Raw genomic sequence first — 26,989 nt, forward strand, 5'->3', positions numbered from 1 at the left:
AATTTTTATTCTTTTTTCCCCTAGTGCTAGAAAAATTATATGAAATTAGGAAATTTTATGGAGATAAATATACTGCAGGAAATGTTGAAATAGTCTAATAATAATATTTATTTGTGAAGGACATATTTTTAGTGTTTGATCTACGATACATGCCTTTTGTCTTTTATCAAACATACCCTTTTTCTGGTTGCTTATACATGAAATACTATATATACTCTGTTGGCTGGTGATTTGCTCACCAGTAGATTAATAATGATGTGACATCTGATTGATTTCACTGAAAATGACAAAACAGTATGGGAACTAGGTGTCTTTCTGGTGGTATCCATGGGCAAAACTGGCTACAGACTCAGTGTTCTAGAATGAACCTTTAATGTCTAATATCCTTGATAATGTAGATTTGCTCATAACTGCACAACAGCTGTGCTTTGATATTAGTATCATGTAAGATTAGTATCATGGGTGAAATTGGAGAGTACTGATAGACAGTTTTCAAGTAAAATAAGAGTACTGGAATAAATATGTTATGAGGCATCAGTTAATCTCCTCAGATTTCTTGATATTTTGTTGCTAAAAAAGGAGAATATTGACCAATTTTATTACAAATGTCAAGTATTTTAACCTTTTAAAAGTAGTAACTAGAATTCAGTCTCTGTAAACTTAGTTACAGCAGTGTTGATTTGCCTAATTATACTGTTAAGTTCTTCTCGTTTTAGTCAAACTCAGCGAAGTCCCCATGTATTTTATCGTCATGATTTAATCAATCAACTTCAGCACAGTCATGCCTTAGTTACTTTGGTAGCAGAAAACCTTGCAACTTATATGAATAGCATGCGACTTTATACTAGAGGTATGTATTAAAAGCTAAAATTAACTACTGGGAATCAACCTGGCCTTGTCTTCCCTGTATTTTGTTTTGTCCTCATGTTAATTACTATAGAAATGAAGATATATTTATTTTTTAAAGGACCAAGAAATGGAAGTGAATTGGTTTTTATAAGGTGTATTCAATTATGGGTCCACTTGACCTCTCAAATCTTAAACGACCAAAACTCTAGGCCAAGTTTTCAAGGCCGTTTACTAAGTTCTTGTATCTCTCCCTGCTCATCTGTGTTAAACTGATTTCTTTCCTTCTGTATTTGGGAACTTGTACCTACAGTTGGTTGTTACCCTCTTGGGTATGTACTCCTTTTAAACCTTTCCTTTCTTACTGACAGCACTTTTAACTGCTTTTCAAGAAAACTTAATAATTCTGTTAATTAATAATTCTCTTAATTAATAAAACTGTTGTCAGTTTTCTCCACGTCTGTTGTTTGTATATATTACAGTTGTTTTTAATAACCTTACATTGGTGTTTTCAGTTCTTCAGAGAACTTGGTTAAAATGTTACTAGATCACCATATGTACAATTGATTCTCAGTATATGAAACTGTTTAAACATATTGGGATAAAGTTTCCTGTGGTTCAACAGAAAACTTTTTTTAGTAATTGCTATATGTGAGGCTGCCTTCTTGGTGCTTTAAAGACCAATTCCAGTGTTACTTGTTCTTTAACAGTTTAATCTGAATGTCTGTGCTGGAGCACAGAATATTCTTTGTACATCTGTACCTCTATATTATACCAAATTCATAGGACAGACAAACGCCAGCTACCTTGTAGGCACAATTTTTTTTTTTTTTATTTTATTTATTTATTTATTTATTCATTCATTTATGGCTGTGTTGGGTCTTCGTTTCTGTGCGAGGGCTTTCTCTAGTTGCGGCAAGCGGGGGCCACTCTTCATCGCGGTGCGCGGGCCTCTCACTGTAGCGGCCTCTCTTGTTGCGGAGCAGAGGCTCCAGACGCGCAGGCTCAGTTGTTGTGGCTCACGGGCCTATTTGCTCCACGGCATGTGGGATCCTCCCAGACCAGGGCTCGAACCCGTGTCCCCTGCATTGGCAGGCAGATTCTCAACCACTGCGCCACCAGGGAAGCCCCAATTTTTTATATTTGAGTATGAAAAAGAAAAGTTTCTGTTGTCCATTATTGAAGATAGGATTAAGCTTAGTGTTGAACTGAAAGTATTGCTCAGTTGACATGATATATGAGGATGTGTAGAATTCAGTCATATACATATGTTTATAATGTGGGTGTCTGTAATAACTCATTATTTGACCAGAACAGTAGACTCTGTTGATGTCATTTTACCTTTAATGGCTATGGTGTAGTTTGGTTGAGTAGTAAGGTGTTTGTAGACGTAGCTAAGTTTTTGCTGATACATAACCATATAAGTTACATAAATCTGTTGCAAGAATTAATCAACTCTTCAGATAACCGGAATGATTGTACCGACCTCCTGTTCATCTCATACTTTACCCATTCTGTCCACTCTAGTCGTAGTATTAGAAAAGCAGTCAAAGAACCAGGTGCTTATATTGGTCCCACTCAGTCCTGCTTACTAGGTATACCAAGGTTTATTCTTAGCAGAATGGTAGGACAGGGAAGTCACTATAGGCATGAAACTGTAGTTTGTTTTCTCTCGCAAGAGCAGCCCAAATCAGCAACATAAGTGAGAGATTCGTGTATAGTTCTCTTGAGGTTTTATGACCTCAGGCTTTCTTGGAGGTAGAGTCCTCCTACATGCCAGTTAAGACCTTTTCCAAAAGTACAGTCAGCTACATATTTAATTTCAATAATTTTTATTCACTTTTGTGTGAATTCCTGTGTTAATTTAATGTCATTGCCATAAATTGAAGTCCGAATTGCCAGTGCAGTCAGTTGGAGCACGTGTGCACTTCAGCATCACTAGGATCCTCTGTTTCATTTAGTCAGATTATACTTGTGCTCTTGGCTTATCTCCCTTTCATGATCGCAAGAATGGCAGCATTCTTCCTTATCATATTTATATTGCTTCTTTGCAAAGTTAGAGATACAAATGCAACCTCTATCAACTGCTAGATTTAAAACGTGGCCTCATTCATAGCTATATAACTTGCAGGTTACTTAAGCCTTCAATGGTGAAGAGTTACCAAATCTGTAAAATGAGGATAATAATAGTTATAACTTCATGAGTTAATACTTGCTAGAATGGAGTTAATGCTTGTTAGAATGTTGCCTGACACATAGCAAGCACTTGAAATTTTGTTGTATTAGTGAGTTCCTTTGAATTAATTGATTTCATATCATCTGCTTCTAACCTTTTCCTCCTTAATATATTATTTTATGTTTCTGACCAGTGCTTTTTAGCAGTTGACCTTTAAATATAGGGACAAAATTAATTTTTGTAGTAAAACTTACATTGAATTCTATGATGTAGAACTAATAACACAACAAACTATGGTGATTGTTTCTGTCTAAGAAGCATATTGCATGGATCTGTTCAAGCATATGGCAAGATATATATTGTGAGGTTCTTGGAGTTCACTGATATTTCCTCAGTTTTTCATTCTTCAGTGTTATGCATTTGCCATAACTACGTTGCATTTCTGCTAGGCATCTTTGGTTTTGGAAAAATTATTTCCGTAGTGTCATGATCAGCTGATTTCACCTCTGCTTTTATGTTATCTTAGACAAGAAAGTAACATTAAAATTCTTTATATAACTTTTACATGTGAAAGGTAAAAATGAGCTACTTTTTATTGAAGTTATGCACCAGTGCTTCCTGAATCACAGTTAAAGATTTTTTTTTAATGTTCATCAACAAAATGTAATATACTTCAGCTTAGTGCATTAGAGGAGGATACCCTTTGTGTTGATTTGAAATTAATGAGTTTTATGTATCATTTTCTCCCATTTCTGAGCAAAGTTTGTATGACTTACACAGTGCAATTCATTTAAATCTATGGTTTTTTTAGGGACTGCCAGTTTGCATTACCTCTTCCCATTCTCTTTGCTTTCATTATGATGCTTGGTTATTTTCAGGACCACTTGGCAACAAAAAAAGATGTATTTACAAGAGTCATTTAACAACCGTGCTGTGTTAACATGCACATGCTATGTTTTGTTCACTTAGTAATTCTTACTCATTTCTACCTGTTAGCCGTGAAGTACTGTTAAATATTTGTGGATTCTTGCAATTTAAAGAATATCTTTAACTAACGTTACTCATTTTACTAAGCTTATAGTTCTTTGGAGAAATGACTTATTAGCAAGTGTACATTTTTGTGGGGAAAATTAGATTATTTAAATATATCTATTACATGTTGCCTATTAATGATAAATGATTACTGGATTCTTAACTTCTTTTGGTTAAAGTCAACAGTGATGTGGATATATATGTGTATGATGCAATATTTTTGTTAATTTGCAGACCATGAAGACTATGACCCACAAACTGTGAGGCTTGGGAGTAGATACAGTCATGTTCAAGAAGTTCAAGAACGGCTTAATTTCCTTAGGTTAGTTTTAAACAATTAGTGCTCTTCTCTTTAAGGCACACATAAAGATGCAATGTTAATATTCTTCATAGCTGAGTCTTTTTTAGGTAGCCATTTCACCTGTAACTGAGTATTTTCCCACATAAGAACCATTGCCAAAAGTTAATGTAACATTTCCTATGTGTTCATTATTAAATGCCTTTTAATTATTGGCTAAGCTTTAACTTTATTCTTTTATTGGATTTTGAAGAAAATACATTTTAAATTTCAGAGTGGAGCTTATGTTTATTTCAGTTAGAAATTAAAGTTTATTCTTCATACATTTTCATACTTTGAACTATAGGACGGAAAAACCATCAGCCAGAGAACATTTTCATTAATGCTATCGTGGCAGTAAGGAACATTAATGCTGTTATGGCAGTGAGGGTGGTTGGTATGCTTAGGTGCTTTGTTTATTCTAACAATGGCTGATAAAGGCAAGCTAAACCTATATATAATAACATTACTTAAGATGGAGATAAGGAAAAATAGCCTATCTTTTAAGCCAAAACTAAATACTAAATAATACTGAATTTGCTCAGTAATGTTTAACTTTTTTTAATATAAATTTATTTATTTTTGGCTGAGTTGGGTCTTCTTTGCTGTGCATGGGCTTTCTCCAGTTGTGGCGAGCGGGGGCTACTCTTCGTTGTGGTGCGCGGGCTTCTCATTGTGGTGGCTTCTCTTGTCGCGGAGCACGGGCTCTAGGCATGCAGGCTTCAGTAGTTGTGGCGCACGGGCTCAGTAGTTGTGGCTCCTGGGCTCTAGAGCTCAGGATCAGTAGTTGTGGTGCACGTGCTTAGTTGCTCTGTGGCATGTGGGCTCTTCCTGGACCAGGGCTCGAACCCGTGTCCCCTTCATTGGCAGGCGGATTCTTAACCACTGTGCCACCAGGGAAGCCCTGTAATGTTTAGCTTTTAATGACATGTCTATTTATGTGTATGGATATGGCTATGTAGCTTAAGTGATAAGGTTTCTTAGAATTTCAGTTAGCATATCATAGCAGAAAAGTATATTTAAATCATAAGTATGTTAAGAAAGCATGCCCAGGCTATCAGTTTTTCATAAAATCTTGTATTTATTATTTTTCATACATATTTACTCTTGGGAATTTTCTCTTTGGAGTATGTTGTATACTATATTTCTGTTGCTGAACCATGTAATTTATGGAGAATATTTAGATTGACATATAATCTATTTTCTAAGTCAATCCATAGCTACCTTTAAGAATTTTATAATCTGTCAGATAGATCTGATCTCTCTGATGCAAGTGTTTACACATTTCAACTTAGGAAAAATTCTGGTCATCAAATTTTATGACATTAAAATCTAGTCATCAGATTTTATGACATTTATTTAAAGTGCTCTTCCCCCTGCCACCCCGCTAACATCCAAGGAAAAAAAGTTGCCACCTCGTATCTAGATTCTCTCCCATAGTGGGCCACTATTATTGACATTTGTGTACAGTATCCCTTAGGTTTACTGAAATAGAAAAATGGTTTAGAATTTACTTATTCTGTTAAAGTTTAGAATCAGACCTACTGTAGTTCCTGCTCTATACATACATAGTAGTGCAGTTCACTAAAGGAAAAGGTGCCTTATTATTCTGGCCCTCATGTTGCTCATTTGTAAATTGGAGAGATTAGGTAGAATTAAAAAGTTCTAAAAGGCACCTTCATACTCAGACCTAGAATTATTGAGATATTAAAGACCTACAGTTAAGACCCAAAAGAAGAAACCCACTGACATTAAATGAATACACCATACTGTACTGGAAATGAAGCCACCATTTGTTAACTAAGAATTAAATGTAAAATTATTATTCAGATCAAAATTAACTTCTGTTTTCTTTCATTATCATTCATAGAAATAACACAGAGTAAGTAGAAGAGTGCTAAAAGAAACTAGAGTCTAACTGAAGGAAGACACTGCTTGAAGGAGAATTATCAGCTTCATTGTAGTCTTATTTTAATGGACACCTAATAGTCACACAGCTAAAAAGCACCAGAGAACATCTTGAATATTGATAAACATATTAGTGATTACTGACCTAGAAATAAGCTTAAATTACATAGATTGTTTTGTTTACTGCGTGCAGGTATTGAGTATAATATTTTTAGAAATTAAAAAATTTTGAGGAGCTTTATTTTATAACAACATTCTGTTATGTCAGAGTCATCTAACGTAATAACCTTATTTTGCAGTGAAACCATATAAGCAGGGAGCTAAGTCAGGATCTGGTTTCAAAGCCTATACTTCTTGACAGTCAGAAAGAAGCTTCTGTATTTAGCTCACATCATCTAGCATAATTCCTGGAGTTTAGTAGTTGCCCCATGAATATATGCTTGTTAAATAAATGAATTAATAGCTGATATTTTTTTCCTGCCAGATATATAGTTAAGAAATAGGCTTTTTTGAAAGAACACATTTTTAAGCTGTAATTAAAATGTGATTGTGCTAAATGAATTATTTTAGACACATTGAAATAAATTGTGTTTGAGGGTAAAATTGTATAGACCTAATTACAGATTTCTTAAATTTTTCCAAGATTTTTACTGAAGGATGGCCAACTGTGGCTCTGTGCTCCTCAGGCAAAACAAATATGGAAATGCTTAGCAGAGAATGCAGTTTACCTTTGTGATCGTGAAGCCTGTTTTAAGTGGTATTCCAAGTTAATGGGGGATGAACCAGACTTAGATCCTGATATTAATAAGGACTTCTTTGAAAGTAATGTGCTTCAGCTTGATCCTTTCCTGTTAACTGAAAATGGAATGAAATGTTTTGAACGATTCTTCAAAGCTGTTAACTGTCGAGAAGGGAAACTAGTAGCAAAAAGAAGAGCCTATATGATGGATGATTTGGAGCTAATAGGATTAGACTACCTTTGGAGGGTAAGTGAGAAGTCGGAACTCCTGTTTGCAAACATTATACCTGAGGTGGTTTCTAAAAAATGGTTAAGGAGTCATAATTGTGCTTGTAAGTTACATGTATTTATCCTTGTTGATGCTTTTCCTAGTAATTGGGGGATAGGAGAGAGGGCATGGGTGGGAATTGTTCATCTTTAGCTTCTTGTTATATCATTTTTATTTGCCACTAACTTTTGGCTCATTCTCTCTCTCTCTCCCCTCTAACTATCTGCCACTGGTACATCTGTTGTACTTAGAATTCTTTCAGGTATATGCAAGTACAGTAACCATTTTCTGCCTGCAGATCTTTCACATTCCTTTCATGAAGGTCATTAGCTACCTTACATAAGTTATATCTTGGGATTTATTGTACATTTAATGCCAAAATGAATGATGGACAGAACAGAGGATTATTAGTTGGATGGAGTTATCAATTAATACCTTTATGACACTCCTTAATTTGTGATATATTTAAGTACCTGGGAGTAAAATGCTTAAGGTTTTTTCCATTTTTGTAAATAAATTTTGTTTCCATCTTTAAAAATCTAACCTATTACGTTTCAGCTTATATCGTGTTATGGATGTGGGGTTTTTTAGTTTTATTTCTAAACCATAGATAAGCTAAGGTGTTTGCTTGGTCTTTCATTAAAATCAAGGGTTTTTCTCAGCTCAGTCTCCCTCTATTCCTCTCCTTTTCCCTCCTCAAACCTCTCAAAGGGTCAGCCCTGAAACACCCTCAGAGTATAGGATTCTAAACATGTTGTAAAAACCTCTGATGTAATTAGATCAGTGACAAAGATGTGCAGAAGTTGTTGGAGTTGACAGGATTGCTTTTTGTGATAAATGATTTTTCATGGAAAACTTTTTAGCTTATTTGAATTATTCCTTGAAAATTTCACAATTTTTATTGTTTTCATTTTAAAGCAAATTGCTCTATTGAGAAAACTTGTATGTATCAATTCTTAATATTCCATTTACTTAATTTTACATGATTTGCATATCAAAATCAATTTAGTCTTAAATTATTGAATTTTTAAAAATTGAGGATATAATTTGAATTTAAGTGCCAAATGAAAATACATCTTGAATGTTACTAATACTTTAATTTTTGGATCTAGGTTGTAATTCAGAGTAATGATGATATTGCAAGCAGAGCTATAGATCTCCTTAAAGAGATATACACAAACCTTGGCCCCAGGTTACAGGTCAATCAGGTGAGGACTGAAGTACATAAAAACTTCCACTCCAGTTAGATTGAAAAGTAGTCTTGTGTTTAGTAGAATCTTTTTAAACTTAGAGTTAATTAGAAAACTAGAAACTTAACTTTTTAACTCTTGTCAAAAATATTTAAGTATTTAATGCACATTTGTCCCTTACCAAATGCCAACTCAGTGAATGTTTCCTTGGTAATTATTTTTAGATGGTTATGATCATTTCGAATGTAATTATTTATTATTGTGTTTTATTATTGATCACACATAATGTGAGTTTCCTACTTTTAGAAGTTACCTAGAAGTTGAAATTTTACTGTCTTTAATTAGATTAATGTCATATTTGGTTTTAAATTTTGAAGCAGTTTGAACTGTTCTTATTTGGCCCAATATTTATAGGTGGTTATCCATGAAGACTTCATTCAGTCTTGCTTTGATCGCTTGAAAGCTTCATATGATACATTGTGTGTTTTGGATGGTGACAAAGACAGTATTAATTGTGCAAAACAGGAAGTCATTCGAATGGTTCGAGTATTAACTGTTTTAAGGGAATACATAAATGAATGTGATAGTGATTATCATGAGGAAAGAACAATTCTCCCTATGTCAAGGTTTGTAAGAAACTGATCTTTTGGTGTTAATTTGCAATTATTTATTTTTCTTAACCAGTTAATTGGTAAAGTTATGATGTATAGATTAAAAGGACCATAAAGAAATTTTTTATTTCTGGATGTCAGTATCCTGCCTTTTAAAAACATTACTTGCATCTTACAGATTTTTTTTTTTTAAATAGAAAGTTCTGAGTTACATTTTGGAGAGGCATTGTGCTCTGAGCTACTACCATCCATTAAGTGTTGCTCTGGTATTTTGCAGTTTGATGTGTTTTTATTTTGATATTATTTGTTTACACTGTTAAAAATAAAATTCTTTAAAGCTGTTTATTTAGTAAATGTCACAAAGAATATTTTTAAATGTCTTTACTAAAATTTCTTTAAATATAGGAACTATAATATAAATCACTAAATCATTTCAATATAATTGTATATTGTATATATTATGTGATATAAATGATATATTATAAATTAAATAAGCAATATATTAAATTATTTAATAATAGTGTAAATGGCATTTCTAGTTGGGGGGAAGTTTGTAGGATTAAGTACCATCAGATGTTTAAAAATTGTGATCATTTTTTAAATGGAAAATGTAAAATTGCTTACTTTAATGTGATTTTTATTTTGTATCTTACCTGTGGGAAGAGAATATATACCTAGAGAAATATTTTGGGGTGAATTTTTTTTTAAAAAGAAATTCACATTGATTGATTGATTGATTGATGGCTGTGTTGGGTCTTCGTTTCTGTGCGAGGGCTTTCTCTAGTTGTGGCAAGTGGGGACCACTCTTCATCGCGGTGTGCGGGCTTCTCACTATTGCGGCCTCTCTTGTTGCGGAGCACAGGCTCCAGACGCGCAGGCTCAGTAATTGTGGCTCACGGGCCCACTTGCTCCGTGGCATGTGGGATCTTCCCAGACCAGGGCTTGAACCTGTGTCCCCTGCATTGGCAGGCAGATTCTCAACCACTGCGCCACCAGGGAAGCCCCAATTGGGGTGAATTTTGTTTTTAAGAATTCAAAAATTTTTCTAGTGGAAACATGCATTTTGACATTTTTGTTGACACTCTCAAGCTGAAGTTCATTTCTTCCACATTTAAAAATACTCTTGGTGAATTGACGTTTTATGGCTTAAAATTAATTGATATTTTATTCATGTCTCTGTTATTAATTTATCATAAGTAGAAATCTTCTGCATTCATAGAGGCAAAGATTAACAACAAAGGCGTATAGTTATGTTGTGTTTTCAAGATTAATTATAGTGTTTACAGTTAAAGAAATAAAAAATTTTTATTTTGTATATCCTGAGAACAACATTAGTCTAAGCTTCTTCCTTTTACTTAGTTAGGAAATGTTAAATTCCCAGCTTTATGTCTTGGCCATCTACTGAATATTACTGTGTTTCCCCCTTCCCCTCCCTGCAGAGCATTCCGTGGTAAACATCTCTCTCTTATAGTTCGATTTCCAAACCATGGCAGACAGGTTGATGACTTGGACATATGGTCTCATACAAATGATACAGTTGGTTCAGTAAGACGATGTATTCTCAATCGTATTAAAGCAAATGTAGCCCATACAAAAATTGAACTCTTTGTGGGTGGTGAATTGATAGATTCTGAAGATGACAGAAAGCTAGTTGGACAATTAAACTTAAAAGATAAATCTGTAAGTACATATAATTTTCAAATATTCTCCCAAAATTAAACATTGAGGCTGTTTTCTAATTGTTCATTAATGTTTGAGCATCTAACTGTTGTGTACAGTCTTCTGTGTTAGGTGTGTGGGTTATAACCCTAAGTAAGATGGGATGTGTTGTGGAGGAGATAAGCTACTAAGGGGTTAGTTTGGATAGAACTTTCTAATTGTACCTCTAGAATTAAAGCATGAAGTCTTTTTTTAGCCTTACGATATATCTAGTTGCTGCATTTTGTGGAAGTATTTTCCATTGTCTTTGCTGTTCTGTCATTTTCAGGTAATTACAGCCAAACTTACACAAGTAAGTTCCAATATGCCTTCCAGCCCTGATAGTTCTTCTGATTCCTCAACTGGATCTCCTGGAAACCACTGTAATCTTTACAGTGATGGTCCTAATCCAGAAGTGGAAAGTTCTTTGCCTGGGGTGGTGAGTAGATAGTGTGTGTAAGGCATTACACTCTTCTTTGACAATACAGAGAAATGTGTAAAATGGTTCTTTTCATAAGAAGTTTATATGTTCTAAAGATTGGGAATGTCAAATAAATATACAGTTAACTGTTAACTTCTTGTTGGATTTCTTAGTTGTTGGATTTTAAAATAAAATTTCCCCATGGATATAGAATTATATTTGCATAGAATTAATCTGTCACTATTGAGCTACAATACTACTAAATATATACCTCTAGAAAATATTAGTCTTTCCTTTGGAACTGTTTTTACAGAAACGTACAATCTCCTGTTTTTCTGAGATTCTTAGTAATACTTCTCACATCTAAAACAGCAACTCTTCCCTTTCTTACTCTTTCTCTACCCATCCTTCTTAAGAATCATAGCTGGAATAATACCAGCCACTTCATCGTGAGAGGAATTTGAGTCCCTGAGACAATTGGATTAGGAATTTGATCAACACTAGTTACCGCTGAAGGGTGTGAAGTGTCTTTTGTTTAAACAGCATCTGAGAGCTGTGTGTAATTCATGGTTTAGAAAACAGAAAATGTGGCACAAAGAAATTAGAGTAGCTTAGGCTTATTTAATAAATGATTGAGTTTGCATTGTGAAGAATCAGTGGGTTTGTAAAAAGTGAAAAGGTAGGGAAGGCAGATAATTTCAGGTAGTAAACATGGCATATGCAAAAGATGGGATTGATAAGTAGAAAACTTATTTTGGGAAAGTGTATAGGTTATTTTGAAAAACAAAATTTTTTGACATAATTTATAGGTATATACTTTTTGTATTCTATTTTCCAGATAATGTCACAGCATCCCAGATATATCTCTTTCCTTTGGCAAGTTGCTGATTTAGGTAGCAATCTGAACATGCCACCTCTTAGAGATGGAGCAAGAATACTTATGAAACTTATGCCACCAGGTAAGAAAAATACCTCCCCACTCCCTTCTCTACCCTGCTCCTAATGCTGACAAGTACTTAATAGACAAATACTGTTTCTTTTGAGATACACTTTGTGGTATATATAGTGTATGATACTGATCATGTGTCATCCATGCCATTGCTGATGAGAAATTTTCCATGGATGATTAAAGAATATTTAGGAACATATAATGTAAAAAATATTTTTAGTGAACTAATGCACACAAGTCAGAAACTCAGGATTCTTCAAACCCTATATGAAAAACAGTAATCTACCTCACCCATCCTCATCCTCCATTTCTGTTTCAAAAAAAAGACCGTTTTTATCTTTCAGGTTTCATTATTGCTTATAACAGTTTATCCTTAAACAGTATGTTTGCATTATTAATTTTTATGTCGAGTTTAGATATTATATACTGGCTTTCTTACTTTCACATCCTTTTTTGGTCATCTCACAATTTTGCTGAAAAAAATTATATTTTCAAGACTGTAAATATTACAGAAATATTTGGCTTAATAAAAATGCTAAAAATAAAAATGCTACTAACATTACAAACAGACTGTATATCAAAATATTGTAATCTCCTAGGTTACCCACACCTATTTATACTAGTTTTTAAAATCTCCCCCTTTTATTTGCTTGATTTTGTGTGGTATTCATTACTAAGTCTCCCTCATTCCCTTCAGTAATTTTTAAAAACAATTTTCAACATGGTCAGATGTGTTATATCCTGTTTTTGTTTATTTTCTTTTGCTCGAGTCTGTTTCTTGGACTTCTTTATACAACTTTTGTATTGTGGATGCTCTAGTACACCTTGGTCTTGGGACGTTTTCAGTCCGTCCTTATTTTGCTGAAACATAGCCCCCTAAAAAAGGTGGAGGGTACATGGGAAGCAGATTTTTTTTAATAAAAAAAACTACTTTTCTCAATTCAGCTGAACTCTTACCTATAGGAGTATTTTTTGTTTTGTTTTGTTTTGCTTATAGTAGTTTGAGTATAGCATTAAAGGTTGAAAGTTTGTTCCTTTATAGTTTCATAGCAGTTTTGACCATTGGGAAGACTAAAGCCATTTGTATGTCAATTTTCTTTTTGTGGAGAAGCCTTTTAAGTTTGTTTTTAAAGCTCTTGAGTTGAGCTCTTCTGATGAACTCATCAGAAGAGCTTTAGGTGAATTGTTTTTTGTTGTTGTTGTTGTTTTGTTTGTTGGGTGCTGGGTACTCGGACTTCTTCAGTCAAAAGATTAATTGCTTCAGTTGTGAGTGATTTGAAAAATTTTTGCTCATATTTTTCTCATTCTTTTATTTGTGCTTTTGAAAATTTTTTATGCATCAGAATGTGCTGTTGGATTTAGTTATAGTTTTGCCTCTCTTAAGCTATTACAGTTTTTTTGAAGATTATGTTGATACAACTCTCAATTGACTTTTTTAGCTTATTGTAACATTTTCACTTTTTTTCTGTTACTTATAGTTCTGTTTTATTTTATGAACATTTTGCAGTATTGGTACTTTAATAGGATATTTGTGTTTCCCTAAACCCCATGTTTTGCAAAACCATGCATGTAGTATTACGGAGAAAATCACAGAATTACAGAAAAGTAAGAAGTACAATACAAAGAACTTTTTTTTTTTTAATAAGCATTTTTAAAAATTAATTAATTAATTTATTTTTGGCTGTGTTGGGTCTTCGTTTCTGTGCAAGGGCTTTCTCTAGTTGTGGCAAGTGGGGGCCACTCTTCATCGCGGTGCGCGGGCCTCTCACTATCGCGGCCTCTCTTGTTGCGGAGCACAGGCTCCAGATGCGCAGGCTCAGTAATTGTGGCTCACGGGCCTAGTTGCTCCGCGGCATGTGGGATCTTCCCAGACCAGGGCTCGAACCCGTGTCCCCTGCATTGGCAAACAGATTCTCAACCACTGTGCCACCAGGGAAGCCCCAGAACTTTTTCTTTTTTAAACCATAAGAGAGTAATTGCTCTGATGCTCTGTCATCCTTCAAAATAGTATTGTGATTTTCTTCAAACTAAGGACATTCTGCTGTGTAATAGCAAATTAAATATGTAAACCAGAAAATAAACACTGAAATGTTTTCATCACCTAATTGTCCCCATTCAAGATTCACCAGTTACTCCAGTAACATTCTTTAGCAGAGAGATTGGAAAACTTTTCCTATTAAAGACTAGACTAGCAAATGTATTAGGCTCTGTAGGATAAGGAGCAAAATCAAGGACGCTGTGTAGATACTTATGTGAAAGGGGAAGCAAATTTCCACAAAAATGTTTATTAGCAAAATTCGAACTATAAAAATGATAATATAGTGCAGTTTTTATGATATGGGCCTACTAATGAGAATCACAGGATTTTTTTAGGGCGTTATAGTATTTTGTTTTGTTGGGGTTCAAAGTTTGTGTTCCATATCATCAAATCAGTTGCAGATATTCATTTGTTATTGTTTATCTCTAAAATATAAATTTTATATTTTAATCTTTGACATGGTTTTTCCACAAACAGGTACTGTTGCTCATTGTTCCTTGAGCATTTGTAAAAGGCATTCATAGAATTTCCTTTATTCTTCTCTTAATGTTTGATTTTTATCATGTCATTACACGGAAGTTTAATCACTTTGAATTTTAAGCTAGGTAGGAAGCTCTTCAGTTTCGCAGTTAACTGCATTTTGGAATACGGAGATTTCCTTTGCACTTACATCACAATTTGGAAAGTGCTATGGGAACTGTAGTTTGAGTTTGGAAAATATATCTGCTGTAAATTTAAATCATCTCTACCTTACTTATAGTACCTAATACAGCGTAAATGCTATATGAACGGTTGTTATACTGTTTTGTTTAGTGAATAATGTCAAGAAAGGTCTGTGCTCGTTCAGTACAGATTGTAGGCCTAACTAAATAGTACACACAATAACATAACGTTTCTTTAAGCACAGATTGCTTTCTTTCAGTGACCTGAAACAAAAATAATTGAATAACACAGAATATTTAAAACACAAGTACGTACAGAAAATTTAATTATCAATAAGAGAAAATATAACTCACCCCCCCACCACACACACACACACACACACACACTCTTACACTCACACACACTATGTTGACATTCACCAAAATAGTGGTTTTTGTCTCTTTTAACCCTCATGTGATGATCACAGTGTTGATGACAATTGATGTTCGGTTGCCTACAATGCTGATGTTGTGAGGCACTGAGATGTGTGGCACTATAGCTAAGCTGTGAAACACCAGGGTAACTCAAACCTCTGATAGTATGTTAAAAAGATCATCTACGTTGGGAGAACTGGGTTCAAATTGTAGACTCTGACACTTGGGAGGAGATCAGTAACACTAATGTCAGAGACTTCCCTGGTGGCACAGTGGTTAAGAATCCACCTGCCAGTGCAGGGGACATGGGTTCGAGCCCTGGTCTGGGAAGATCCCACATGCCACGGAGCAACTAAGCCCGTGCAGCACAACTACTGAAGCCCACGCGCCTGGAGCCCGTGCTCCGCAACAAGAGAAGCCACCGTAATGAGAAGCCCGTATACCGCAACCAAGAGTAGCCCCCACTCGCTGCAGCTAGAGAAAGCCCATGCGCAGCAACGAGGACCCAACACAGCCATAAATAAATAAATAATTAAAAAAAATAATACCAATGTCAGGATCAGTGGAGGTTGAGTCAGGAACATCATTTCCACATGAAGCTGAGAGATTAGATTAGGGTTGACTGGGAGCATTGCCAGTTAGGAGGACCTTGAATGGCAGATTCTTCTCATCGACATATTTCTTCACTTCAGGAATGAAACACTCGTGGAGCCATTCCAGGGATGAGATAGCTAACACCCAGGCCTTCTTGTTGTGTTGCCAGAGCACAAGCAGGCACTTTTTATTCTTGAGTGCTGGGGATTGGTTACTTAGGAGAGGAGGCCTGGCTTGATTATGTGATATGCTGCATTGCCACACAACACAATAGTAATGTGATCTTTCCAGGCCTTGAATTCTGGGGCCTACTTGGCATTCTTATGCCAAGTGGGTATGCCTTATGGATGTGGGTACTATTGGACACGTTTTTTCCAGAGCAAGCTTTTTTCATCACAATGGAAGACTTGCTCTGAATGTAGCCATTTTCTTCCATGAATTTCTTGAGCCCCTTTGGAAATGATGCTGCCTCAGCATCAGCCAATGCCAGTTATCCCATGATCTCTAAGTTCTTGAGGCTATAGTGCTTTATATAGCTATCCTGCTGTCCCTTACTAGCCTTAAAGTCTTTCCTCTTGCTCTCCTAAAACCCCTCACAGCAGTGCTCATGGAGGCTAAATGCTTTTTCGGTCATAATTTCACCATGAACAGGATATGTTCTCTAACATGTCCTTTAACCACGTGCTTAATGTTTTCCCAGTCACTGCAAACAGATAATCATGAAACAGACTATTTTAGCCATTGTAGGGGCAGCACAAACACACAAGTTTCAGCTTTTTGTTTTATTGTGTGAATGCTCAACTTGCTCTTAACTTTACAGCCTTTAGGTCAAAAGATCAAAGATTTTGATTTTCTTGTTTACAGATAGCACTTTATACTCCTTAGCCTCTGACAGGTTGCTTTGACTAGTTAATTACACTTTAGAGCCATTTTTTCAGAGAAACAGTACACACAAGAGCAAACAAAGAACATGTGAAGTGAGCAGTGCTCAATGAGTGCAGGAGATAGACTCAGGGTCTGTGAAATGCTGGGAGGCTATAGCAGAGTATACTTAAACATTGCTTAATTCGCTTGGTTTCAGTGTAGTACATGGTGCATGGTCAATTCAGATTTTGCTTTTTGGAACCTTCTAGGTTGTGTTTTATTTTGATTTTTCAGTATTTTTGACTCACATTTGGTGGAATGCTTGGGTGCTATATCTGCTGATGTGGAGGCCTGACTACTTGTGAATCAAACAGTGTTAGTTGGCATCGAAATAACTTTACTGCAGTATTTTCAACACTTCTACCTTGTGATTGTAGGTTGAATTCATTAAGAAACGTCAAATCTGCAGCAAAAGCGAAACTCCCTAAACCATTCCAGTGTTTGAGAATATTTCTACTTGCACACAAAAATTTTATTCTTGAACCTGAGCTTTTAAAAATCACAATAAAACATTACTATTTTGCTAAAACATTGAAGTCCTATGTGGTAGGGCAAGTCAGAATACCCTGATTCTGTTTCCAGCAAAAATTTATAAACTAAATATTGTTAAGTCCATGAAAGTAAGTGAAGTTCACTGTTGACACTGCAGGTTAATAACGTATTGATAGATTTGAATGTTTTCCACAAACTACTTGCTGATGAATAATCCAATGAATGAATGACCATAGGGTTTAAACATCTTACATTTTCACAAGTTTTGTAAGTCTTTCTTCCTAAAACTTTTTCTCTTCCACATACACCATTACCATGATAATTTTATCAGATTTTACTGCTTGTATTAAATTAGTGTTTTCTCAGCTTATTTGAGAATATTTTCATTCGTAATTGTTTAATGCGGACTGTCTAATTAGAGGCCAGTTCTTTAATCACTGCAAACTTGACATTGCCTTATTCTGAACAAATACTGAGCAGCATCATTAATATCTATCACCTCATCATGGGCCCCCCAAAAAATCACTCAATCAGTCATTTGCCTTGCTTTTCATTTTTTTTTTTGAATTTTATTTTATTTACTTTTTTATACAGCAGGTTCTTATTAGTCATCCATTTTATACACATCAGTGTATCCATGTCAATCCCAGTCTTCCAATTCATCACACCACCACCACCCGCTGCCGCTTTCCCGCCTTGGTGTCCATATGTTTCTTCTCTACATCTGTGTCTCTATTTCTGCCCTGCAAACCAGTTCATCTGTACCATTTTTCTAGGTTCCACATACATGCATTAATATACGATATTTGTTTTTCTTTTTCTGACTTACTTCACTCTGTATGACAGTCTCTAAATCCATCCACTTCTCAACAAATGACTCAATTTCATTCCTTTTTATGGCTGAGTAATATTCCATTGTATATATGTACCACAACATCTTTATCCATTCGTCTGTTGATGGGCATTTAGGTTGCTTCCATGACCTGGCTATTGTAAATAGTGCTGCAATGAACACTGGGGTGCATGTGTCTTTTTGAATTATGGTTTTCTCTGGGTATACACCCAGTAGTGGGATTGCTGGGTCATATGGTAATTCTATTTTTAGTTTTTTAAGGAACCTCCATACTGTTCTCCATAGGGGCTGTACCAATTTACATTCCCACCAACAGTGCAAGAGGGTTCCCTTTTCTCCACACCCTCTCCAGGATTTCTTGTTTGTAGATTTTCTGATGATGCCCATTCTAACTGGTGTGAGGTGATACCTCATTGTAGTTTTGATTTGCATTTCTCTAATAATTAGTGATGTTGAGCATCTTTTCATGTGCTTCGTGGCCGTCTGTATGTCTTCTTTGGAGAAATGTCTATTTAGGTCATCTGCCCATTTTTTGATCAGGTTGTTTTTTTTTTAATATTGAGCTGTGTGAGCTGTTTATATATTTTGGAGATTAATCCTTTGTCCGTTGATTCATTTGCAAGTATTTTCTCCCATTCTGAGGGTTGTCTTTTCGTCTTGTTTATGGTTTCCTTTGCTGTGCAAAAGCTTTGACGTTTCATTAAGTTCCATTTGTTTATTTTTGGTTTTATTTCCATTTCTCTAGGAGGTGAATCAAAAAAGATCTTGCTGTGATTTATGTCAAAGAGTGTTCTTCCTATGTTTTCCTCTAAGAGTTTTATAGTGTCTGGTCTTACATTTAGGTCTCTAATCCATTTTGAGTTTATTTTTGTGTATGGTGTTAGGGAATGTTCTATTCATTCTTTTACATGTAGCTGTCCAGTTTTCCCAGCACCACTTATTGAAGAGGCTGTCTTTTCTCCATTGTATATCCTTGCCTTCTTTGTCATAGATTAGTTGACCAGAGGTGTGTGGGTTTATCTCTGGGCTTTCTATCTTGTTCCATTGATCTGTGTTTCTGTTTTTGTGCCAGTACCATGTTGTCTTGATTACTGTAGCTTTGTGGTATAGTCTGAAGTCAGGGAGTCTGACTCCTCCAGCTCTGTTTATTTTCCCTGAAGATTGCTTTGGCTATTCAGAATCTTTTACGTTTCCATACAAATTAAAAAAATTTTTTTTTAGTTCCATAAAAAATGCCATTGGTAATTTGATAGGGATTGCATTGAATCTGTAGATTGCTTTGGGTAGTATAGTCATTTTCACAATGTTGATTCTTCCAATCCAAGAACATGGTATATCTCTCCATCTGTTTGTGTTATCTTTGATTTCTTTCATCATTGTCTTATAGTTTTCTGCATACAGGTCTTTTACCTCCTTAGGGTAGGTTTATTCCTAGGTATTTTATTCTTTTTGTTGCAGTGGTTAATGGGAGTGTTTTTTAATTTCTCTTTCAGACTTTTCATTATTAGTGTATAGGAATGCAAGAGATTCCTGTACATTAATTCTGTATCCTGAAACTTTACCAAATTCATTGATTAGCTCTAGTAGTTTTCTGGTAGCATCTTTAGGATTCTCTATGTATAGTATTAGGTCATCTGCAAAACAGTGACAGTTTTACTTCTTCTTTTCCAATTTGTATTCCTTTTATTTCTTTATCTTCTCTGATTGTTGTGGCTAGGACTTCCAAAACTATGTTGAATAATAGTGGTGAGAGTGGACATCTTTGTCGTGTTCCTGATCATAGAGGAGATGTTTTCAGTTTTTCACCATTGAGAATGATATTTGCTGCGGGTTTGTCATATATGGCCTTTATTATGTTGAGATAGGTTCCCCCTGTGCATACTTTCGGGAGAGTTTTTATCATAAATGGGTGTTCTATTTTGTCAAAAGCTTTTTCTGCATCTATTGAGATGATCATATGGTTTTAATTCTTCAGTTTGTGACTATGGTGTATCACATTGATTGATATGTGTATATTGAAGAATCCTTGCATCCCTGGTATAAACCCCACTTGATCATGGTGTATGATTCTTTTAATGTGTTGTTGGATTCTGTTTGCTAGTAGTTTATTGAGGGTTTTTGCATCTGTATTCATCAGTGATACTGGTCTGTAATTTTCTTTTTTTGTAGTATCTTTGTCTGGTTTTGGTATCAGGGGTGATGGTGGCTTCATAGAATGAGTTTGGGAGTGTTGCTTTCTCTGCAGTTTTTTGGAGGAGTTTGAGAAGAATGGGTGTTAGCTCTTCTCTAAATGTTTGATAGAATTCACCTGTGAAGCCATCTGGTCCTGGACTTTTGTTTGTTGGAAGATTTTTAATCACAGTTTCAATTTCATTGCTTGTGATTGGTCTGTTCATATTTTCTGTTTCTTCCTGGTTCAGTCTTGGAAGGTTATACCTTTCTAAGAATTTGTCCAGTTCCTCCAGGTTGTCCATTTTATTGGCATAGAGTTGCTTGTAGTAGTCTCTTAGGATGCTTTGTATTTCTACGGCGTCTGTTGTAACTTCTCCTTTTTCATTTCTAATTTTATGGATTTGAGTCCTGTCTTTTTGCTGATGAGTCTGGGTAATCGTTTATCAATTTTGTTTATCTTCTCAAAGAACCAGCTTTTAGTTTTATTGATCTTTTCTATTGTTTTCTTTGTTTCTATTTCATTTATTTCTGCTCTGATCTTTATGATTTCTTTCCTTCTACTAACTTTGGGTTTTGTTTGTTCTTCTTTCTCCAGTTCATTTAGCTGTAAGGTTAGATTGTTTATTGGAGATTTTCCTGTTTCTTGAGGTAGGCTTGTATAGCTATAAACTTCCCTCTTAGAACTGCTTTTGCCGCATCCCATAGGTTTTGGATCATCGTGTTTTCATTGTCATTTGTCTCTAGGTATTTTTTGATTTCCTCTTTGATTTCTTCAGTGATCTCTTGGTTATTTAGTAACGTATTGTTTAGCTTCCATGTGTTTGTGTTTTTACATTTTTTTCCCTGTAATTGATATCTAATCTCATAGCGTTGTGGTTAGAAAAGATGCTTGATATGATTTCAGTTTTTCTTAAATTTATGTCCATTGGTGTAAGTGAGGTGTTGAAGTCCCCCACTATTATTGTGTTATTGTCAATTTCCTCTTTTATAGCTGTTAGCGGTTGCCTTATGTTATTGAGGTGCTCCTATGTTGGGTGCCTATATATTTATAATTGTCGTATCTTCTTCTTGGATTGATCCCTTGATCATTATGTACCGTCCTTCCTTGTCTCTTGTAACATTCTTTATTTTAAAGTCTATTTTATCTGATAAGAGTATAGCTACTCCAGCTTTCTTTTGATTTCCATTTGCATGGAATATCTTTTTCCATCCCCACAGTTTCAGTCTGAATGTGTCCCCAGGTCTGAAGTGCGTCTTTTGTAGACAGTATATATATGGGTCTTGTTTTTGTATCCATTCAGCAAGCCTGTGTCTTTTGGTTGGAGCATTTAATCCATTCAGGTTTAAGGTAATTATCAATATGTATGTTCCTATGACCATTTTCTTAATTGTTTTGGGTTTGTTTTTGTAAGTCCTTTTCTTCTCTTGTGTTTCCCGCTTACAGAAGTTCCTTTAGCATTTGTTGTAGAGCTGGTTTGGTGGTGCTGAATTCTCTTAGGTTTTGCTCGTCTGTAAAGCTTTTGATTTCTCCATCGAATCTGAATGAGATCCTTGCCGGGTAGAGTAATCTTGGTTGTAGGTTCTTCCTTTTCATCACTTTAAGTATATCATGCCACTCCCTTCTGGCTTGTAGAGTTTCTGCTGAGAAATCAGCTGTTAACCTTATGGGAGTTCCCTTGTATGTAATTTGTCGTTTTTCCCTTGCTGCTTTCAGTAATTTTTCTTTGTCTTTAATTTTTGCCAGTTTGATTACTGTGTGTCTCGGCATGTTTCCCCTTGGGTTTATCCTGTCTGGGACTCTCTGCGCTTCCTGGACTTGGGTGGCTCTTTCCTTTCCCGTGTTAGGGAAGTTTTCAACTATAATCTCTTCACCTATTTTCTCGGGTCCTTTCTCTCTCTTCTCATTCTGGGACCCTATGATGCAAATGTTGTGCATTTAATGTTGTCCCAGAGGTCTCTTAGGCTGTGTTCATTTCTTTTCATTCTTTTTTTTAAAATTCTGTTCTGCAGCAGTGAATTCCACCATTCTGTCTTCCAGCTCACTTATCCGTTCTTCTGCCTCAGGTATTCTGCTATTGATTCCTTCAGTTCTTTAATCACTGCAAACTTGACATTGCCTTATCCTGAACAAATACTGAGCAGCATCATTAATATCTATCAGCTCATCATGGGTCCCCCCAAAAAATCACTCAGTCATTTGCCTCGCTTTTGTTTTTGTTTTCTTTTCATGTTAAAATATATGGTACATTTTCTATTCCCACAGTAAGGTATAAGGGTTCCATTTTCTCCACGTTTTCACGAACACGTGAAGTCGTATCTTAACATGATTTTGAGTTGCATTTCCTTGGTGACTGATGATGTGCTTACTACCAATTTGACTATCTTCGGAGAAATGTCTGTTCACATCCTTTGCTTATTTTTCATCTGGGTTTTTTATCTTTATGATTGTTTTGTAAATGTTCTTGATATATTCAGATACAAGTCCTTTATCACATCACATAACTTAAATATATTCTGTGTGTTCTCTTTTCACTCTGTAAATAATGTCCTTTGTTATAGTCCAGTTTATCTCTTTTTCTTCTGAACACTTGTTCTTTGGGCATCATATATAAGAGATGATTGCCTAATCTATGGTCATGCAGATTTGCTGCTAAGTTTTCTTCTAAGAAGGAACTATCTTTTTAGTGTAATCTTCACTGTGTGGGTTTTTTTTTCCAAGCTTCACATCTTTATGATGTGACAAAACAAAATAAATAGCTTTTCTTATTTTAAGTATACATTAGGAAATAATTGTTACTTTTGCAATTTTCTTTTTAAAGTGTACCTTCTTTTGAAACTCAAAATTTTCAGTAAAGCTCAAACAGTTTATGTATAATGTCATATGAGACCAATAATTGAGAACTTGATGGGAGGAGCTTGTGTTTGTGTTTCAACAAGAACTAATTCCTTTTCAGTGTTGTGGTTTGTTTGTTTGTTTTTTTCTGTCTCCAGTGGATGAAGGAGAACCTGTTTATTTGAGGTCTCTGGATAGGAAACTGTTCCCTTCATATATTGGGTTGATGATTAAAGAGCCCTGGTTGATCATTAACCAGTCCAGGTCTGGTTATGTCTTGTAACATGTGAACTTATAGCTCAGTTTAATTGAATTTATAGATGATGTTTCATGTTTAATACTCTTCAGTATATATGTGAAATAATAACAATTAATATTTTACTTTAGTCTGTGTCTATATTCTTTGCAGATAGCACAACAATAGAAAAATTAAGAGCTGTTTGTTTGGACCAGGCAAAACTTGGAGAAAATAACCTTGGACCATCTCTTGAATCCCTTTTCTTTGGTCCTTCTGCCTCCCGAGTGCTGTACCTAACAGAGGTTGGTATTTTCCTTTTCAAAAGTAGAATTTTTTATGATGTGGTGATATGATCATGTATAATCTTTTGAAATAGTTAAGAATTTCTTAGCAATAATAAGGGAAATAGAAGTTACAAAATTATTTTTAACATCTTTAATACAGTTTCTGTTCCCCCGCCCTTCTTTTTTGCAGGTAGTTTATGCCTTGTTAATGCCGGCTGGTGCACTTTTGGCACATGATTCCTCTGACTTTCAACTTCACTTCTTGAAAAGTGGTGGCTTACCCCTTGTGCTGAGTATGCTAACAAGAAATAACTTCCTGCCTAATACAGATATGGAGACACGAAGGGGTGCTTACTTCAGTGGTCTTAAAATAGCCAAACTCTTGTTAACTGCTATAGGCTATGGCCATGTTCGAGCTGTAGCAGAGGCTTGTCAACCAGTTGTAGGTGGTGCAGATCCCATAACACCGGTAATACATTTTTAAAATGTTTTGTGGTTAATATTTAATTTTTAAAGTTAGACCCTTCAGTGAGAGAATGTAAGTTCAATTCACTCTACTAAGTTATATTTGGGTTGAAATATAAAAAAAAATTTTTTTTTTGGCTCCGCTCTGCTGCATGTAGGATCTTAGTTCCCTGACCAGGGTTTGAACCTGGGACCCCTGACCCCTGCAGTGCAAACACAAGAGTCTTAACCACTGGACTGCCAGGGAAGTCCCCAAATGTAAATGTGATATACTGATTACACTAACCTCAGAGGATACTTCATTCACCTTAATTACGGCGCCCCCCCCCCCCCCCCTTTTTTTTTGACTTTTCATTTGTTGTAAGTCTCATAAAAACTTCACATGAATCTTTTGTTGCCTCATACCTGGAAGTTATATAAAGACAGTTGGTTATAAAAGAAAAAATGTATTTGGCATGTCACCCACCTCTCATCCCACCGACCAATGTAACTACTGTGACTGACAAAGACTCTGTTTATGCTGGTAGCATCCTTAAAGCACAGTCACTGCATGCTCTCAAGATATGCTGACATTTGATGCAAAGGTTGAATGTGGCTTCCAATTCTCACTGAAATTGAGTTTATTTACATTACAAGTGATGGTTTTATTAAATTGCTGAAGATAAAATAGCTTAGGGATACAGATTTTTTTTTTTCATCAGGAATGGGTTAGTTCTTAAGGAAATTTAAATAATAATTACTAGATATTTGATGTTAAAGTTATTAATTATCTTAGGTGGGAGAGTAGTATTGTGGATTTTGTTTAAAAGAAGAGTCATTAGGAATTCCCTGGTGGTGTAGTGGTCAGGAGTCAGCACTTTCACTGCCAGGATGCAGGTTCAGTCCCTGGTCAGCGAACTAAGATTCTGCAAGCCACTGGGGCTGCCAAAAAGAATAATAATAAATAATAAATTAAAAAACAAATTTTAAAAAATAAGAGTTATGGTAAGTCATTTCTAATAAAACAGAATGTCTGGGATTTTCTCCAGAATAATTCTGGGGTGATGTGGGCAGAGTTAGTGAGTTGGGGATTCAGTGAAACAAGTTTGGCCTTTTGTTTACAATTATTGCAGCTAGATAATGGGTACTTGAAGGTTATTTATATTCTGTTTTTATATAATTTTGAAAATTTCATTTAAAAAGTTAAAATTTGTACAAGCACTTTTAGAGAAGAAATTTATAGTGCTCTGTCCTCACTGTAAGTTTGATTGCTTTATATTGTGGTTTCTATGCATATTTACATAAAAACAGATAGTTTCTGGTCATGATCCTTTCCATAGTGGCTTAATGAAGTAACAAAACAATTTTATATATCTTCTTGTTCTTTTCCCTAAGAATTACTATTTAGAAAATGCATAAGGATACAAAGGTACATAATAGGGTCTAATTGCAAGTTGCCCACATTCTAGTAAGGAGTTAAGTGAAAAATTAGCATTTAAAATACGTTTATTATAGAGCCACATATAATATTTAGAAGAGGGTTACAAGTTGATAAATATAGTAACTAGTGAAGAAAGTTAATTCTGGGTGTTTTTCCTCATGGATTTAAGAACTTATGTATACTCTTAAGTAAAACGTTATCTTTTCCACATTTATACTTTTATTATTATTTCTTTAACTTAATTCCTTTTCCATGAAGTTTGAGACCTTGTTTTTTTTTTTAATAGAAAATGTTTAGTTCTGCCAATACAGTAAGTGAAAGGAAAGTTATTTTTACCTTGCAGAGCATACTTAATCCTCATCCCAGTTTATTGAGTTGAATTGGAAATTAACATATCAATGGTGATCTTAACAAGAACAATTTCAGTGTAAAAGTGCCGTAAACCTTTGATTTAAAAAATAAACCCTGAATAATTAGTAAAATTGAGTTAACAGTTTGAAAACATGTTTTATTCTTTCCACAGATAATCTGTCATGCATCTGTTATATACCATATATTGTTTAAGGTGAAATGTTAACAAAAGCGTACATGATTCCTATATGTGTTCAGGCTAGTTCATTGGAAATTAGTAATCATGTAAATATATTGAGTTCCTTTATGTTAATGATTATACTTTATCTTATTTAATCATTAATATAAATATATTTGGTCAGTCACTTTTATTTCTTCCTATTTTTTAAGTGAAAATTTAAGATCTAAAGAGATGAAATAACTTGGCCCAAATAGTAAAAAGGACCTGAGAGTTTAACTCAGTGAAGATGCAACTGTACTTATTATGAAACTGTACTTAAACCACCTGTGCTACATTCACTTTTTATTCAAAATCTCATGTAGTAGCACCTGTCAAGTAGACCTTCAAATACTTATGGAAGGATTTAAATAATTAGTATGTACATAATAATAAATAACAAAAAATTAAACAAAAAGTTAAACTTGTCCCATTTGAAGTTGAGAGAAGAGCTGGAAGCCTTGTACCTAGTCAGTCTTCATTGTCCACTTAGAGACTATAGGAACACCTCTGCAAACTCTTGAATTTTTAAAACATCTATTTTTGAAAAAATTTTCTTACCAAAACTTGACTATAAAAGAAAGGTATATACAGAGGACGGGGGAGACTTTAGCACATCTTTGGTGATGTGTGTTTAGAGCACAGTTAACAAAGTACTTATGAACAAAATATAAAAAACATTTTAAAGACTGAAAGGGAAGGAAGTGAGAGAAATAATTTTAGAGATTAGATGGTAAGAAATTGAAAGTCTGTTTATCTGGGGCCCCCAGTTTTCTCAGTCATATCACAGCAAGCATGGTCATTTGCTGAGTAGGAGGTCTGGGAAAAGGATTTTACTAGAGACCTATGAAAGATTT

The 26,989-nt window shown here is 34.9% G+C and overlaps 1 protein-coding gene across 11 annotated transcripts in view; it reads left to right on the forward strand.

Moving 5' to 3' along the window:
* LOC309653425 (ubiquitin carboxyl-terminal hydrolase 9X-like) overlaps nucleotides 1–26,989 on the forward strand; it is a 140,734-nt gene that overhangs the window by 58,817 nt on the left and 54,928 nt on the right. For 10 of the 11 annotated variants that reach the window (XR_014259153.1, XM_082448046.1, XM_082448053.1 and 7 more), the window contains 10 exons: nucleotides 702–850; nucleotides 4,289–4,376; nucleotides 6,943–7,285; nucleotides 8,419–8,514; nucleotides 8,911–9,122; nucleotides 10,547–10,787; nucleotides 11,095–11,244; nucleotides 12,065–12,185; nucleotides 23,567–23,697; nucleotides 23,870–24,148. Coding sequence is in view for 10 of the 11 variants with exons in the window: in XM_082448046.1 (XP_082304172.1) it covers nucleotides 702–850; nucleotides 4,289–4,376; nucleotides 6,943–7,285; nucleotides 8,419–8,514; nucleotides 8,911–9,122; nucleotides 10,547–10,787; nucleotides 11,095–11,244; nucleotides 12,065–12,185; nucleotides 23,567–23,697; nucleotides 23,870–24,148 (1,810 nt within the window). In the remaining variant the exon portion in view is untranslated. The remainder of the gene's footprint in view (nucleotides 1–701; nucleotides 851–4,288; nucleotides 4,377–6,942; nucleotides 7,286–8,418; nucleotides 8,515–8,910; nucleotides 9,123–10,546; nucleotides 10,788–11,094; nucleotides 11,245–12,064; nucleotides 12,186–23,566; nucleotides 23,698–23,869; nucleotides 24,149–26,989) is intronic. The other variant, XM_082448048.1, reaches the window with a different exon arrangement.

Source organism: Balaenoptera physalus, assembly GCF_965194825.1.
Source record: "Balaenoptera physalus genome assembly, chromosome: Y".
NCBI lineage: Eukaryota > Metazoa > Chordata > Mammalia > Artiodactyla > Balaenopteridae > Balaenoptera > Balaenoptera physalus.